Consider the following 16900-nt stretch of genomic DNA (forward strand, 5'->3'; position numbering starts at 1 on the left):
GAAGCGGTCTGGAGTATGTCCCTGGTGCCTGGTGAGATACAGCTGCTAAGATGCAGCTGCAAGCACCAATAATGCAATGCATGTAATAAAATCATACACAAAGGGGCCATGGGGGTCAATGGGGGGAAGGGGGCATGTATCATTGTGTTCTGTAAATGTGTCACTAGGTGCACTAAGGTGGTGTAGTGCTTGTACAACTGTGTAGCTGGACACATGGAGCATCCAATGGAATGTCCGCTAGGCAGGATAAGGTAAGTAATTGATAGTCACAGTGTGTTCGTGCAATGGTGCGCATGCATGGGGGAGGCAAAAAATAATTGAGCAGAGCAGCTTGACGCTGTTTGTTCATAGTTGTTTGTTTATTTATTGTTTTATTTATTTATTTCATTTATATGCTGACTTTGTCCATGAAGGGACCCAAGGCAGCTCAAAGATTTAGAAAGCATTACAATAAAATTTAAAAATCATCTAAAAGCAATGTAAATTTACATTCAATCAAAATTCGGGCTAGAGTCACAGCAGACATTGCAGTTGATTGCCATGGGGACGATCTTATCTAATCCATCAAGTTGTTTTTAATGATGTTTTAGTTAATCGTTTGGAATTGCTTTTTTAAATTTAAAGTATAAGATTTGGATGTTAATTATTTAATTAACTGATGTAGTATTTTGCAATATTGAAATTTTGTGATTGGTTTTAAATATATATTATGCGAATGGCCTTTGGCTTAAGCATTAATAAACTTATACATACATAAATTTACATTAAAAATATACTGGAAGTTAAAAAGCAATATACATGCTCAATATAAAAACCACTTTGGCGTGCTTATATTTTAAATGCTTCCTTAAATAAAAATGTCTTGACCTGCCATCAAAAAGCAAGGAGGGAGGTGGCCAATTTAGCCTCCCATGGAAGCGAGTTCCACAGGATGGGAGCAGCTACCAAGAAGGCTCTCTCTCATGGCCTCACCAAATGACCCTGTGATGATGGCGGGACCGAGAGAAAACTTTTCCCCAACTATCTTAGAGTTCTGGCAGGTTCATATGGGGAGACACGGTTCTTCAAATGATCTGGACCTAAGCCATATAGTGTTTGTCCTGCTTTGGGAGCCAGGAAAACTCAGGAATGGACCAGTTTTTTCTCTGCTTGGCCAGCTCCTTAGTTTCAGCACTGCTACATCTACTGAAAACAGGGATTTTGTGACTATTAATAAGGTACAAATGCTTCATCTTAAAGACTTACTGTATATACTTGTCTATAAATTGAGAAATTATTTACGGGCCAGTATGGTAATGTGATAGCAGCTCTTTCAGGTTTCCCCATGCAGTCGACAGAGCAGTTTATTTCTCTCTTATGCCAAGCAGAAAGTCTTGGGTGATTGATTGCTTTTAAATAAACAAACAGAATCCCTCTCCCAACCGCTGACTGGGAAATGAAGGATGAAATGAAAGCTGAAACTCAATTAGAGTCTCTGGCGGGATACAAACTGCCGCTTTGCAGTGGTCTGCCGCCGCCGGTTAGTCTGCAGGGGAGCCGGAGCCTCCACACGGCGCGGCTCCCGTGCAGACAGAAAAAGAAGCTCCAAAATTGAGCTCTTTCAGTTGCGTTTGCGACGTAGCGGGCGCCAGGGGCGCACTCGCCTAGCCACAAGGGACGCGACGCGTACTGGACGCTCAGCGTCGTTCGATAGCAAAGAGGCGCGGCCATGTAGAAGCGGCCGGCGCCATCTTGTACGGACGGAGTCCGTATTAGGCACAGGGGCGTCTATAAGAGACGCCCCTTTTTTAAAATAGGACGTCCCAAATGCCGGTACAGAAAGCACCTCTGTTGCCGCACACACATACACACTGAAGGAGCCTCCAAATTCTACCCTCAAGTTATCCACAGGTCATGGCAATATCCATAATTTTGTTCCCAAAACCTGCCTTCAACTTATACATGAGGTCGATATAGTCGAGTATATACGGTACTTTTGGCCATCCAGTGCAAACTGACAGCTGGCTTCATTCTACAAGACCTGTTCCAATCCCCTATTTTTCTCAAGTTGAGGATGGAAGAAAAAACTGAAGGCAGCTTAATAACTAAAGGGATTTCTTAGACTGTATATACACATAGATTCTAGGAACAGACTGGTTTTACTTATGAGGTTAAAGCAGGGGCTTTACAAAGAACTATGAAACCAGAGTAAGAAAATGATATTTTCCTAAGTAGGGCAGTAATAAAACCTCTGAATTTAAGTTAATGCAAGGCAGCCAGTAGTACAACCCATTGGATATGGAACAAATTGCAAATGTAGCAGAACAAAGAAGTATTATTTGGCTTTTTACATTTATATGTCATATTTATGCATAAAGCATTCAACGAAGTATAATAATGTATTATAATAATTGATAAAATGCAAATATATATATATATATATATATATACACACACACATACATGTAACACAAAAGATCAAGAAGTTATTTATATGTTAAACACTTACTTCCTGGAAAAAGCTGATGTTCCAGGCCCTCAGCTCACTGTCAGCAGAACCAGTAATAAGAAGGCTTTCTTGAGAAACCAAAGCTAATCCCCACACCTAAAAGAGACCATGTCAGAAGGATTAATTATCTTCATTTAATATCAGTAGAGCCCCCTCCCTGTCTATAACATTTCCCATTGTTGTAGAATATATCTTTCTGTATTTTACACTCACTAAATCAAGAGGCCCCAAACCTTGAGATAAGGCTGATTTTTAATACGAAGATTCCTTCCAATCTGGTGAGTAAGCTGCTTAGGTTCTTCAACTGCCCAATAAACCTTCTGGTCAAGTAATAGTGACCTTTGGCTTCTCTTTTATTTCTATTTGTATCTAAGCAGGATAGAAATTAGTGAAGCTCAGAAAGAATTTAAAATATTGATACATAAAGAAGAGACAGAATATGAACTACCCTCCATTTTCAGATAAGGCTTTCACATATGCAATTGGCTCCATATGCAATTGGCAAAGAGAATATACAAAGCAATGAGTTCATTCTCATAGCCTTTTAGATTCAGCATTTTGTCTCAGATGTTACTCTGTTGTCCGTTGAGATGGTCTGTAGGGATCTCAGTGCAGGCAGAGCACTCCCCTTCTTGGCCATGTGAGGACTACAGACAAAGGATAACAAAAGACAAGTAACAGAATTTCAACTCTGTCACCCTTCTCCTGTATGACTTTGCCTGATGAAAAAGACAGTGAAGCTTCTAAAGCTTGCATGATGTATTCTATACTATTTGGCCCAATGAAGGCATCGCTGCTTTGTGATTTTGGATTCTGTTGTATTTTGCTCTCCAAATAAAACATTTGGTGTGCAGTACAGATCCAAGTTGTGGGCGGCAGGGCACTGCAGCTTGAAGAGCAGCAAAGACAGGGCAAATGTCTACTAAGAAAGCGTGATCCCTTTCAGGCTGCTGTTCAGGACTGATTTGAGAAGGGGAAGTAGCCCCTTGACTCAGGCCTGCTGGTAGTTGGCAAATTGGTGTCAGCACCACCTGGTGAAGGCTCTCCAAATAGTCTTATTTTATTTTTATTTTTTATTATTATCAATTATTATCCCACCTTTGGCTATTAACCAGGACACAAGATGGCTTATACAATTAAATCTCGGAGCAGCCACAAAGGAAGTCCTCTCCCATACTCCCATCAAATGTCCCACACACATCCTTATGAAGGAGTTGGGACTAAGAAAAGTACCCCAGCAAAGCTCTTAGAGCTAGGTGGGCACCTATAGGAAGATAAAGTCCCTACACAAAGGCCTGAATATAAGATACCAAGTCGGCCCTCCACATTCACTGATTTCACATTTGCAGATTCTATTATTTGCAAGTTGGTCTAGAAGGATGTGGGGAAAGAGGATGAAAGCAAACTAGAGAGAAAAAATGAGCTCCTTTCCTCCAATGCACAGAGAAAGAGGCAAAGAAGGTAACTGGAGACGGAGGGTGAATGGGAAAAGAAGCAGGGAAGGTGAGTGGGCAGGGAGAAAAAGACAGTGGGAGTGAGTGGTGGGGGAGAAAGAGGCAGTGAGGGTGAGCTGGTGTGGAGAAAGAGGCAGGGGAGCCAAACATTCATGGAGGAAGAGAAGGCAAGGTAATGGAGAAAGAGGCAGGAAAGGCAAACAGGCGCTCAGAAAGAGGCAGCAAGGATGAGCAGGGGACAGAGAAAGAGGCAGGGACAGTAAGCAAGCTTTTGCAAGACCATGTCAGTGGCACCCATCTCCCCTCCTGCCCCCTCACCATTCCTAAGAGGGTCCAATCAAGGAAAGGACACATTTATTTTTTTATCTAATTTTATTTATTTATTTATTTAATTTCTATGCCGCCTTTCTCCCAAAAGGGACCCAAGGTGATTCACAATATAAAAATACATTAAAACAAAAATGTTTAAAGACAATTAAAATAACCTAATCAAAACACTACCAAATTGAAATTTAAAAATACAAAAGTTAAAAAAAACATAATCTAAAACAACAACCCCCCCAATAAAACCAGGCTTGCACGATTTTAAAAAGCCTGCCTACATAGAAACATTTTTATCTGCTGGCGGAAGGCCAGCAAGGAGGTGGCCGGTCTAGCCTCCCACAGAAGGGAGTTCCACAGGGTGGGAGCAGCCACTGAGAAGGCTCTCTCTCGTGTATTCACTAAGTGAGCCAAGAGAAAGCCTTCTCCTGAGGATCATAGGGCTCTCGCTGGTTCATATGGGGAGATATGGTCTCTCAAATAGTCTGGGCCTAAACCATGTAGGGATTTATAGGTCATGTTGTGGATATTCTCCCCCCCCCCATTTGCAGGGGTCCTGTTCCCCTCTGAGGAAAATCCCTTTGGACCATCTGCCTAATAAGCTGTAACCCAACATGGCCTGAGTGGCTGGGCAGACAAAGGATCCTATCTATCATGGTGGAAGTTGATGGGAGGGCTACGAACTCCTAAAGAGGGGAGAAACTGTCAGCTTAAATGGGGAAGAGAGTCAGCAGAGGGGGACCTTAGAGAGGGGCAAGCAAGGTCTGAGCCAGCACCTTCAGAAGGGAGGGGATGCTTGTTGTGATGTGATAAATGAGAAGTAGTATCTGAAGGGCATCTATTTATTATATAATCTTGAGTTGACACCTGACATAACTAAAGGGTTATTGAGTTGAAACTTGATCTCAAACTAATCATTACAATAAAAGTTAGTTTGTTTAATCACTGTGTGGCATATTATTTAAAAACAAGCTATCAGCAACACTAACCTGTTCTGACACTGGAGTAAACTCTGGGGCCCCAAGATCTCTAATGCAAAGGGGGTATCTTACAAGGGTGGGCAGGAGACAATGCTGAGGAAAGGACAGGAACTGGGCTTTTCATTAAGGTGAGACTGAGAGCTAGTCTAAGGAGGAATAAGACACTGATCCTGTCTGTCACAGCCCCTAACCCACATGACTGTGAAGGGTAGACTGTATAAGCTTTATCTCAGCATTTTGAATTGTGCCAAAAACCAGACCAGTAGCCAGTGGAGCTATTGTAACCAGGTCATAGGCTCCCTGTAGCCTTCTCTGGACAATAACCTGGTGGCAGCTCTTCAGACAAATTGATGTTTCTGAGCCCTTTCAAAAGGGCTCCCAGATACAGTGTGTTACTGTATTTTAAAGTGGATGTCACTGTAACCAGATGAGATATTTCCAAAAAAAAGAGGCAGCTAGTGCAGTAACTTTAATTCTTCAAATACACTCCTGTCCACCAGATGCAATCAAATCCAGGAGACTATGAATCTGTGCCTTAATGGGGAGTGTAATCCCATCCAGCAGAATCTCTATTTGATTATTCAGTTTCCCTTTCAACTAATCTGTCTTGTCTGAATTAAGATTAAATTTGTTTGTCCTCACTCAGTCTATCAATGAAGAGATACCAGTACAGTGGGCCCTTGGAGTATCTGCTGGGTTTTGGTTCCAGGACCCCCCCCCCCAGTAGAAATACCAAGTCTCATTAAATCTGTGGATGCTCAAGTCTCATTAAATATTATGACAGTTATCACGCCGCACTGTGGCGCATATGGCACGCTTCAAAGGACGTAAGAAGGAGCTGTGTTTTGCCACCCACTTTTGCATCCTTTGAAGGCCGGATCAGGGCTATGGCGTGCAGTTGCTGCAGCCCCAATCCGGGACAAAAAGGCGCAGCATCTTGCCTCCTTCAGGCTAATCTGTATAGCCCCTCTGAAGCTCTTTTCAACAGGATATTTAAGACAGCTTGTTTTCAAAGAAAGAATGTGATCATTCTCCCAAAAAAAAAAAAAAATGCTTCCACAATGCACTTTTGTTTACATGTAAAAAAAAAAACCAGACCAAATGTTGCTGCTTTGATATCGATGTTCAACTATTTTATCAGCAAAACCAGCCGGTATTCATGCACAAATCATATGGAGGCCATTTTCCTTGCTTTTAAGTTCTTACTGGATACTCCCAAAAAATACTAATTCTCTTTAAAGTAAAAGCATCTTGTCTCTGCAACTCCTCTATACAGAAAACAGTTTTGTTTCTGCCAATGACACCACAAACAGGTGTACTGCATTGGCAAGGTCCAGTCCCAAAGGGACTGCAAAGAAGGTCCAATGTAGCATTCTAGCACGACCTCCCCCCTTTTCCTCTTAGTGGTGAGTCAACCACATCCCAAATGCAGAATCATAGAATTGGAAGATACCACAAGGGCCATCCAGTCCAACCCCCTTGCCATGCAGGAAATCACAATCAAAGCATCCCCGACAGATGGCCATCGAGCCTCTGCTTAAAGACCTCCAAGGAAGAAAACTCCACTACACTCCAAGAAAGTGTGTTCCACTGCCAAACAGCCCTTGCTGTCAGGCAGTGCCTCCCAATGTTGAAGTGGAATCCTTTTCCCTGCAGCTTGTATCCATTGTTCCGGATCCTGTTCTCTGGAACAGCAGAAAACAAGCTTGCTCCCTCAATATGACATCCCTTCAAATATTTAAACAGGGCTATCATATCACCTCTTAACCTTCTCTTCCCCAGGCTAAACATACCCAGCTCCCTGAGTCTTCCCTCATAGGGCATGGTTTCCAAGCCCTTCACCATTTTAGTCCCCCTCATTTGGACATGCTCGTTTCTCAACATCCTTTTCGAACTGTGGTGCCCAGAACTGGACACAGTATTCCAGGTGGGGCCTGACCAAAGCAGAATACAGTGGCACTATTACTTCCCTTGATCTAGACACTACTATTTATGCAGCCTAGAATGACATTGGCATTTTTAGCTGCCTCATCACACTGTTGACTCATGTTCAACTTGTGGTCTACTTAGACTCCTAGATCCCTTTCACATGTAGTCTCCTTGAGCCAGGTCTTCCACATCCTATACGCATTTCGTTTTTCTGCCCTAAGTGCAGTACCTTACATTTCTCCCTGTTGAAATTCATTTTGTTAGCTTTGGCCCAGATTTCCAGTTTATTTGGGTCATTTTGAATTTTGATCTTATCCTCTGGGGTGTTAGCTACGCCTCCTAATTTGGTGTTATCTGCAAATTTGATAAGTATGCCCCTAATTTTGTCATCCAAGTCATTGAGAACGATGTTGAATAGCACTGGGCCCAGGACAGAACCGTGTGGCACTCCACGGGTAACTTCTCTCCTGGATGAAACGGAACCATTGTTGAGCACCCAGAAGTGACTGGGAGTGATGTTCCAACAATATCTTAATCCCTGATAGCTCTACTTAAATATCTGAAAGGATGTCATACTGAAGAAGGAGCAAGTTTGTTTTCTGCAGCTGCCAGAGCAATGGATGCAAACTTCAGGAAAAGAGATCCCACCTTAACATTAGGAGGAACTTCCTGATAGTAAGACCTGTTTGACAGTTGAACACAATTTCTCAGAGTGTGGTGAAGTCTCCTTCTCTGGAGACTGTTTTTAAGCAGAGGCTGGGTGGTCATCTGTCCCAGGGAGTGCTTTGATTGTGAGTTCCTGCATGGCAGAACGGGACTGAACTGGATGGTCCTTGGGGTCTCTTCCAACTTGATGATTCCATGGCTAAATGATATGTAAATCCTATGTCAGTTCAACAGACAAGAAAAAAAAAACTTCGTATCTTTCCTTTTAGCATCCTTGGGCATCCCCCCGTCCTTTTGTTTCCTCTAAGATATCTTTGACAGCTCTCTCCAAAGAGCTGAACAACCTGGAAAGTAGCAAACTGAACAAAACCAAACTGTTTGAAACCACACAACTCGCTTGAAAAATCCATCTCACTTGAAAATCAAACAGAAAAGAGGAAAGTTGTAACATTTGCACTTTCATTTTAGTTACCTCACTTCGGTGCCCAACCAATGTTTTGAAGCAATGCTGAGTATCCAGATCCCACCATTTTACCAGAGTGTCTTTTCCACTGAAGGGGGGAAAACATTGCACAATAAATGGCAATGATCTCATATCAATTAACATACATGATAGATCTGCTAAAACCTCATTGTTCAGTACTGGCTGAAGCTTGCATACAATATCAGGCACATTTATGCATACTGAGATACATGTAGCTTTTATCCAATGGACAGCCTCATTGCAAGGTGACACCATATTAACTTATTTACCTAAACATAACTATATTTGTCTCCATTGATACATACAGTTGATTCTCCATATCCACGGATTCCTTGTCCTTAGATTCACGCATCCACAGCTTGAAAATATTTTTTTAAAAGTATAATTCCAAATAGCAAACCTTGGTTTTGCCATTTAATATGTGGGAACGTCATTTTATTATGCCACTATATTTAATGGGACTTGAATATTAACAGATTTTGGTATCCATGGGGGACCTGGAGCCCAGTTAGCCCCAGAGGATAACAAGGGTCCCCATTGTACTTTACTGTATAGTATTTTACTACACACATTTGCAATGCTCTATGGCATTGCAAGCCAAGGGTTCCCAGCTTGAGGTGCCCACCTCCCCAGGTGGGCACCTCAAGGGAAAACAACAAAGAGTGGCTTGTGTGATGAGCCATCACTCAAATTTTTGCTGAATAAATCAGAATGTAATTGCTCAATTTAGATTTGCATTTTATGCATTGAGTTAAAAGCTTTTTTTGTTTGTTTTTTAAGTTCAGGTTGTTAATCCGCAGTATCGTATGTGGTTCAAAATTCAGACTTCTGTATCTTCAAAAGAGATTATTTATATGGGCAACTTTTAATTTATGTAACCACAAGCGCTAGGATTGTCTTTGCTAGTAATTGGAAGGCTGCAGATTGCCCTTCAATTGCTTCTTGGTTGATTATCGAAATTGGTGCAGATGGATAAACTTACTAATATTTTAAGATGACAAGATTGGGAAAAATGCAGTGAGATCTGGAAACCCTTTTATGACTATATTAATAAACACAGGGTTAAGGACGATAAAGATGTATAACTTAGCATTAAGATGTTAAGGATAAGGAAAATTTGTTTAATACTGGATATCGCTATTAAACTACTGTATATACTCATGTATAAGTCTAGAAATGTTAGTCAAAAAAATGGCCCAAAAATCCCAGGTCGACTTATCCATGGGTCAAATGTAAATATTATACTTTAACTCTTTTTAAAAAGGGAACGCTATCTTGGTATAAGGCAAGAGTGCAATCTGTCCTAGAAGCACTGACCTCCCTCTACTCTCTCTTCCATCCAGCCTTTAGTATGAGTTAAAACAGTTATGCCTACCAAAATTTAGCAGGTTCTTTGGCATTGTTTTCCTTTGCTTCATCATTTAGATCCTTTGTTACATGCCCCTAAGTTTTACCCTCGACTTATCCAAGGGTCATATCAAAATCCATAATTTTGCCTCCAAAACTTGACCTTGACTTATACATGAAGTCGACTTATAGTCAAGTATATATGGTAATAGTTTAATACTGGATATGGCTATTAAACTAAGAAATGGTAGATTATTTATGATAAACCATGACTTGGCTGAAATTCAGGAAGTTGTGTTTTTGTATTTGTCTTTGTAAATAATCTATGTATATGTAACTGTACTTTCTTTGAGGATGTTATGTGTTAAGATGTTTTGATTGTTTTTTTGTTTTGTTGTATGTCTTTTTTTGTCTTGTTGTCTGATGTTTGTGAGATGTCCTAATGTTAATGTTATTGTTGTGGTATACTGATACATGTGATTATCTAACTGTTTTATTTAAATCCAATAAAAGATAATTTAAAAAGAGAGAGAGATAGGTTATTTTTTAAGGGGTGCGAACATTGATCAAACATTTCCTAGGTGTCTGGGGAATAGAAAACATTGGGTACACTGCTATAAGCAAGAAAATTGTGGATATCTGGACATTAAGTCCAGGAAAAATATGTTTCAACTGTGTATTGAACACCTTTTAAGAAAGAAACTGACTGTAACAGTTTAATATTAGTGCTGCAATGCTGAAAAGAGATTCTATTAGGAATCTCCTGATCTTAAGAGCTGTTCAACAGTGGAAGTGCATTCTTTGGAGGTTTTTAAACAGAGGCTGGATGGTCATCTGTCACAGAGAGGGTTTTGATTGTGTATTCCTGCATGGCAGAAGGGGGTTGGACTGGATGGCACCTGAGATCTCTTCCAATTCTATGGTTCTATAATAATGCATGAACTCCCTGTGGCATATGATCACTATATTCAGCAATTACTTGTTTTGGGATGGATATACTACAATATATTGATTTTGTATTCAGAAAATCTTTGGCATTTTTCCATACACACGTTCATTAATGTATATACCTGCAACATGCAATTTAACTGAGAATCAACGTTGTTGGACTCTGCATGCTTTTACTTTGCAAAACCATCACACTACTTTAGCTATGTGCACATGTGTATGTACAGACCTCAATTTCCAGAAAATGTATTTTTAGAAATCTGGTTAGTTTATATCAATATATATAAAAACCTCATGTTCCCATCCTATGTACTTTCCCATCCTTTTAATTCATTTTCCATCTTTCCTTCTTTCTTTCCTTTTATTTTTGTAATCATACTTTAAAGAACATTTCATCAGATTTTAAATACTGACGTGTAAATAAAAACAGCAAACAAATTGTCATCTGATGAATGAAACTGCCACCTGACAAATCAATATGGAAATGAAATCTAGATGGCAAGGCATACCCTGCTTTCTAGGAATACAAAAGCGGAGCTTAATAATTTAGCAGACCATAATGCATGATTGGTCACTATCTGGTTCACAAACATTATTACAGTAAGATTTATAAAGTGCTTAAAATTAACTCATTAAATCAAGTCATCGTATATTAACAAATTTGCCTTATGACACCTTTACCTGGAGATCAGTACATTCTTCTCGCTGAAGAAAAGAAGCTGCGTAATAGCATCCTTGTGACCTTTCAGACGGTACAAACCACTCTCATTGATCACATCCCAAACAATGATGTCTGTGTCCTAGAAGAAAAAGAAAATCTTAAGGCTCTTTGTACACTGTCAGATCAATTTAACAGTTGCATTTATTAATCACCAGTTGTCCCCACTGTCCGTATTCAATTATTACCTTGGAACCTGAAGCTAGTTTCCCTCCCAGAGCATCATATCTCAGGGCAGTGACAGTGCCTTTATGACCATTGAATGTGATTTCTTCTTCTCCACTCAAGAGGCTGAATACACGAACTGAGCCATCCTCGTAGCCAACAGACAAATGTAGATCATCTGGGGACGGGCAAAGAGCAGTAACCTCCTGCTTACGACCTTTAAGTACGAGAACCTGCAGTGTGGAATATAAAGCCCTTTTAACAAGCGTACATGGGAAAAGTTTGAGAGAACACAGTTTAAATTAAAAACATTTTATATGCCTCAGAGATCATAACACAAGACTTCTTAACTATTATAATGTACTTTAACCATTTTTAAATGAAAACATGCAGGGGTAGCTGTGTTGGCCATTTAGTAAATTCAAACAAAAATCCACCAAACAGTGATACCTTTATTGGCCAACTGAAATGCACAATATAATTGTTGCAAGTTTTCAAAGCTCCACTGGTCTCTTCATCAGGCAAGACGTTACATACCAAACAGGAGAAAAATTGGAGATGTTAGTAACAAGCCTGCATTTTGTTGTTTCTGTTCTTATTTAAGATGGTATGGGGAGGTTATCTTTATCAGGCTGCCCCCTCCTCCTCTTGTCCTGTAGCAATAGAGAGATCTTCAAAGTCCAGGAAATTTAAAGTCCATTTGCATATCAACAAGGACTCCTCTTTTGCAATCCAACATGTCTCCATTCCTGTGAAGCCACAGGCCTCTTTGTAGGCAGAGACAATGGATCCCTCAAGACGTCTCCATGTTCTTGCATCAGGAACATTTTGGCCAGCGCAGAGGTCTCCATTCTCTCCCTCCTCTGTCCGCCCAGCCCTCTCCTCAGGAGAAAGGTGAGTGGCAGAGAAGCCTTGAGGGGTGAATGTTTGCCCCTCTTCTTCCTCTGCCGCTTGGTCTTCTCAGGATAAAGCCAAGCAACAGAGGAGCCTTGAATCCTTCTGAGGTTGCTTAAATGAGCAGCCAGCTTGCTGGGGGCAATTAGCTTACAGTTGTAAACCGCTTAGGGAGTTCTTCAGCGCACTGATAAAAGGTATAGAAATGTGCTTGCTATTGCATGCTTGATAGAGGAACTCAATCAGGGAGACCATAGCCCTCAATTTACAGGACCAGAGCAGAGCGGAAGAGGACAAGGGGTCTTGGAAATGTCTTATCCTCAGGGAAACCATGAGCCCAAGCAGACAGGCCAAAATAAAGCTCTTTCGGATCACTTTGGAGGTATGCTGTTTAAATGACACATGCACCTTCAGAGGCCAGAAGCTGCGCCAAAGCTGCGCTCCAGTCTTTAGGCCCGGAGCGTGGCTTTGGCGCGACTTCCAGCCTCTTAGGACACATGCATCATTCAGAACTGTAGAGCTGGAAGAGACCACAAGGGCTCTGATCCAATCCCCTGCCATGCAGGAACTCTCAATCAATGCATACCCATTGACAGATGGCCATGCGGCCTCTGCTTAAAGACCTCCAAGGAAGGAGACTCCACATACCTCCATGTTTAAACAACCTGCCTTCAAAGTGACCTGAAGCAGCGTTATTTTGGACTGTCTGCTTGGGCCCCCATGAGGCAGGGCTGATTTGAGACCAGTTAACCATAGCAACCAGTTAAACTCCACATGAGAGTTTTCTGGGGGGGGGGGGGTGTGGAGCAAAGTACACTCAGGATTAATGTTTTCGCATATCTACAAGGCAATTCAATAATTACATACATATGATTAAATAGGTACACTTGTCCCTCCATATTGGCTAGGGTTAGGCACACAAGCCCCCAGTGAATATGGAAAAAACGCCATTAACAAAAACACTGTGTTTTTACCTGAGAGGAGACCTCTCTAGGAACCTCTGGGTCCTCCAGGGCAACTCTGTGGTGAACATCTGCCAGACATTGACCATAGAGCTGTGCTGGAGGAGCTACAAAGGCCCCTGGAGTGTCTTCTCTAGGAATCTCCAGGTCCTTCAGGGCAACTCTGTGGTAAACATCTGCCAGACATTGACCATAGAGCTGCACTGGAGGAGCTACAAAGGCCCCTGGAGTGTCCTCTCTAGGAATCTCCAGGTCCTCCAGGGCAACTCTGTGGTAAACATCTGCCAGACATAGACCATAGAGCTGCACTGGAGGAGCTACAAAGGCCCCTGGAGTGTCCAGAATCTCCAGGTCCTCCCAGGGCAAACTCTGTGGTAAACATCTGCCACGACATGACCATAGAGCTGCACTGGAGGAGCTAACAAAGAGCCCCTGGAGTGTCCTCTTCTAGGAATCTCCAGGTCCTCCAGGGCAACTCTGTGGCAAAATTCTGCCAAACATTGACCATAGAGCTGCACTGGAGGAGCTACCAAAGGCCCTGGAGTGTCCCTCTCTAGGAATCTCCAGTCCTCCAGGGCAACTCTATGGTAAACATCTGCCAGACATTGACCATAGAGCTGCACTGGAGGAGCTACAAAGGCCCCTGGAGTGTCCTCTCTCTAGGAATCTCCAGGTCCTCCAGGGCAACTCTGTGGTAAACATCTGCCAGACATAGACCATAGAGCTGCACTGGAGGAGCTACAAAGGCCCCTGGAGTGTCCTCTCTAGGAATCTCCAGGTCCTCCAGGGCACTCTGGGGCAAAAACATCTGCCAGACATTGACCATAGAGCGGCGCTGGGAGAAGCTACAAAGGCCCCCTGGAGTGTCCTCTCTAGGAATCTCCAGTCCTCCAGGGCAACTCTGTGGTAAACATCTGCCAGACATTGACCATAGAGCTGCGCTGGAGGAGCTACCAAAGGCCCCTGGAGTGCCTCTCTAGGAATCTCCTAGGAGACCTTCCAGTGCAACTTTTTAGTGTCAAGTTTGACCATAGAGTCGCGCTGGAGGAGGACCTAGAATTCCTAGAGAGGACCTATTCCTCCAAAGGGATAGTGTCATTAAGGATCAATTGGAGATTAAGGTGGAAACGCCGGAAGACGCGCATCGCGCGAAGCCACCTTCTCTGCCTTGCGCGTGTCCCAGATGAAGACGTGCTCGCAGGCGGGCGCTGCCACGTAGCGGCCCCTCTCCCCCCGCAGAGCCACGTAGGCCACGCGCCCCCTTCTGGCTGGCCACCACCCCGAAGAGAGCGCGCCCGAGTAGCGCAGGTACTGCTGTCATGAGGCCCCATGGTCCTCTCTCTCGCGGGGCAAGAGCAAGCCGAAGACTCGGAAGAACGATACGAGGCCAAAATGCCGTCGGGCTGCTTCTCTGCTGCGGCGGCCGCCCGGAGCGCCTTCCTCCTTCTGCGCTTCAGTCGCCGGTGCTCTCCCCCCACCCCACGAGGTTCAGGGAACCCCGGCCCGGAAGTAGGGGCGGGGCGGGAGACCGGAACCGGAAGTAGGGGCGGGAGGGCGAGAGCCTCTCTAGGCGCGCCACTCGATGGTTAGGGCTGGCTGTCTTCCGCCTCCCTCTTTTCCTCCGGGAGACTCCGGGGAGATCCCGGCCCCCTGCCGCCGCCGCAGGAGGGAGGTTAAGGCCGCCCTCCTCTCCTCCTTCCTTTGGAGCGCCTCCTCAGCCGGAGGCACGCCGAGGGAGCCCCAGAAAAGAGGGAAGGGAGGAAAGAGAGGACTGCCTCCGCCTCCTTCTTGGCGCTTCCCTTCCCTGCCATTGCGGGGCCCTTTTTTTCCCCCCCTCCCTCAGGACGGAGGCTGCTTTCCTCCCTCCCTCTAGAGAATCATAGAGTTGGAAGAGATCCCCTCAAGGGCATCCAGTCCAACCCCTTTCTGCCATGCAGGAACTCTCCATCAAACCATCTCCACTGACAGATGGCCCATCCAGCCTCTGCTTAAAGACCTCCAAGGAGTGAGAACTCCACTAGACTCCATTGAGGGATGTGTTTCCACTGTCGACAGACACAGCCCTTACTGTCAGGGAAGTTCCTCCTAATGTTGAGGTGGAATTCTCTTTTCCTGGAGCTTGCATCCATGGCTCCATTGGGTCCTATTCGCTGTTCGTCTGGAAGGCAGTGCTTCCCTGAATGAGTAAAGGTTTCACTGAGGTTGGTATGCTTGTCCCTCCCTCCGCATCCCCTGGGTTTAGGGTCACAGGACCCCCGTGAATATGGAAAAAACCCACAAACAACAAAATCACGATGTTTTTCACCTGAGGGAAACATCTCTAGGTCCTCCAGGGCAGCTCTGTGGTCAACGTCCGACAGACACATGCCATAGAACTGTATTGGAGCAGCTACAAATGCCTAGTAGAGTATTCTCTCTAGGGATCTCTAGGTCTTTCGGCGCAACTCTGTGTTCAACGTCTGACAAGCACTGAACCGTAGAATTGCGCTGGAGGAGCCACAAAGCTCTTTTCAGGAATCTCTGGCCTGTTACAGACTGCCAAAATAAAAGCTGCTTTGGGTCTCTTTGGAGGTATGCTATTTTAAATGATGCATGCATCCTAAGAATGCAGAGCTGCACCAAAGCCTGCCCCTCCCAGTGCTTAGGAATGGAGTGTGGCTTTGGCACGACCTCCGGACTCTTAGGACCCATCACCTCATTTAAATAGCATACCTCCAAAGAGACCCGAAGCAGCTTTATTTTGGCAAGTCTGTAACAGGCCCTAGGTCCTTTTTAAACCATCTATTAAGAAGCCCAAGCCCTTCCCCCAGTCCATCTGCCTTGGTCCAGGCCTCGGAGGTAGAGAAAAACTGCTGGACCTGATCCCCTTTCCCACAACCGTTCTTTCTCCTTTTGTGTCCCGTCTTCTTACGATTTGTAAGCCTGAGGGCAGGACCCTCTAAACTAAAGACTGTATGTACAGCGCCGTGTAAAATTTACACAGCGCTTTAATAATAAAGGATAATAATAAGAATAATAATAATAATAATAATAATAATAATAATAATAAGAGAATCCTGGTTAAAATTGACCATAGCGTTGGACTGGAAGAACTAGATATTCCTAGAGAGAACATACTAATACAATTCCACCTAATGATCAGAGCTGCAAAAGTCAAGCCGCAGAATAGTGGGAGGGATATGTGTACTTCCGGCTGATCTTAATGTAGGAGAGGGGGCTTTATGGAAAACACCCTATCCGCAAGTTTTACACACATTAAAACCAACCATGGTGTTTGTTCTTTGCAATGAAAGAGCTAAGGCAAGAGCAGGGAAGGGACCCAGGCCCAGCTGTCGGATTCCCAGTGGACAGAGAAGAACCTCGGAGCCGCCAAAGCCACAGCGTAAAGAGCTTTCCCTTCTTCAACAACACACGTGTCTTTGTGTGAAAGGGCTGCCGGCCTGCCAGCCCCACGTGACGCTTGGATCGGCTGGTGGGCAGCTGAAGCCCATTTCTACTCTGAGTGGCTCCACAGCCAAAGAGCCACCACTGAGACTTGTGTAAA

General features: G+C 43.8%; 1 protein-coding gene across 1 annotated transcript in view; it reads right to left on the bottom strand.

Moving 5' to 3' along the window:
• The window catches only part of WDR3 (WD repeat domain 3), a 59148-nt gene extending 42301 nt beyond the window's left edge, over nucleotides 1–16847 (bottom strand). Inside the window, exons 1-6 of the mRNA XM_042447725.1 lie at nucleotides 16770–16847; nucleotides 14515–14670; nucleotides 11524–11733; nucleotides 11299–11417; nucleotides 8311–8389; nucleotides 2489–2584 (exon numbers count right to left, since the gene is read on the bottom strand). Of these exons, the coding sequence (XP_042303659.1) occupies nucleotides 2489–2584; nucleotides 8311–8389; nucleotides 11299–11417; nucleotides 11524–11733; nucleotides 14515–14670; nucleotides 16770–16847 (738 nt within the window). The remainder of the gene's footprint in view (nucleotides 1–2488; nucleotides 2585–8310; nucleotides 8390–11298; nucleotides 11418–11523; nucleotides 11734–14514; nucleotides 14671–16769) is intronic.
• Between the last annotated feature and the right edge of the window lie 53 nt (nucleotides 16848–16900).

Source organism: Sceloporus undulatus, chromosome 2 (genome assembly GCF_019175285.1).
Source record: "Sceloporus undulatus isolate JIND9_A2432 ecotype Alabama chromosome 2, SceUnd_v1.1, whole genome shotgun sequence".
NCBI classification, from domain to species: domain Eukaryota; kingdom Metazoa; phylum Chordata; class Lepidosauria; order Squamata; family Phrynosomatidae; genus Sceloporus; species Sceloporus undulatus.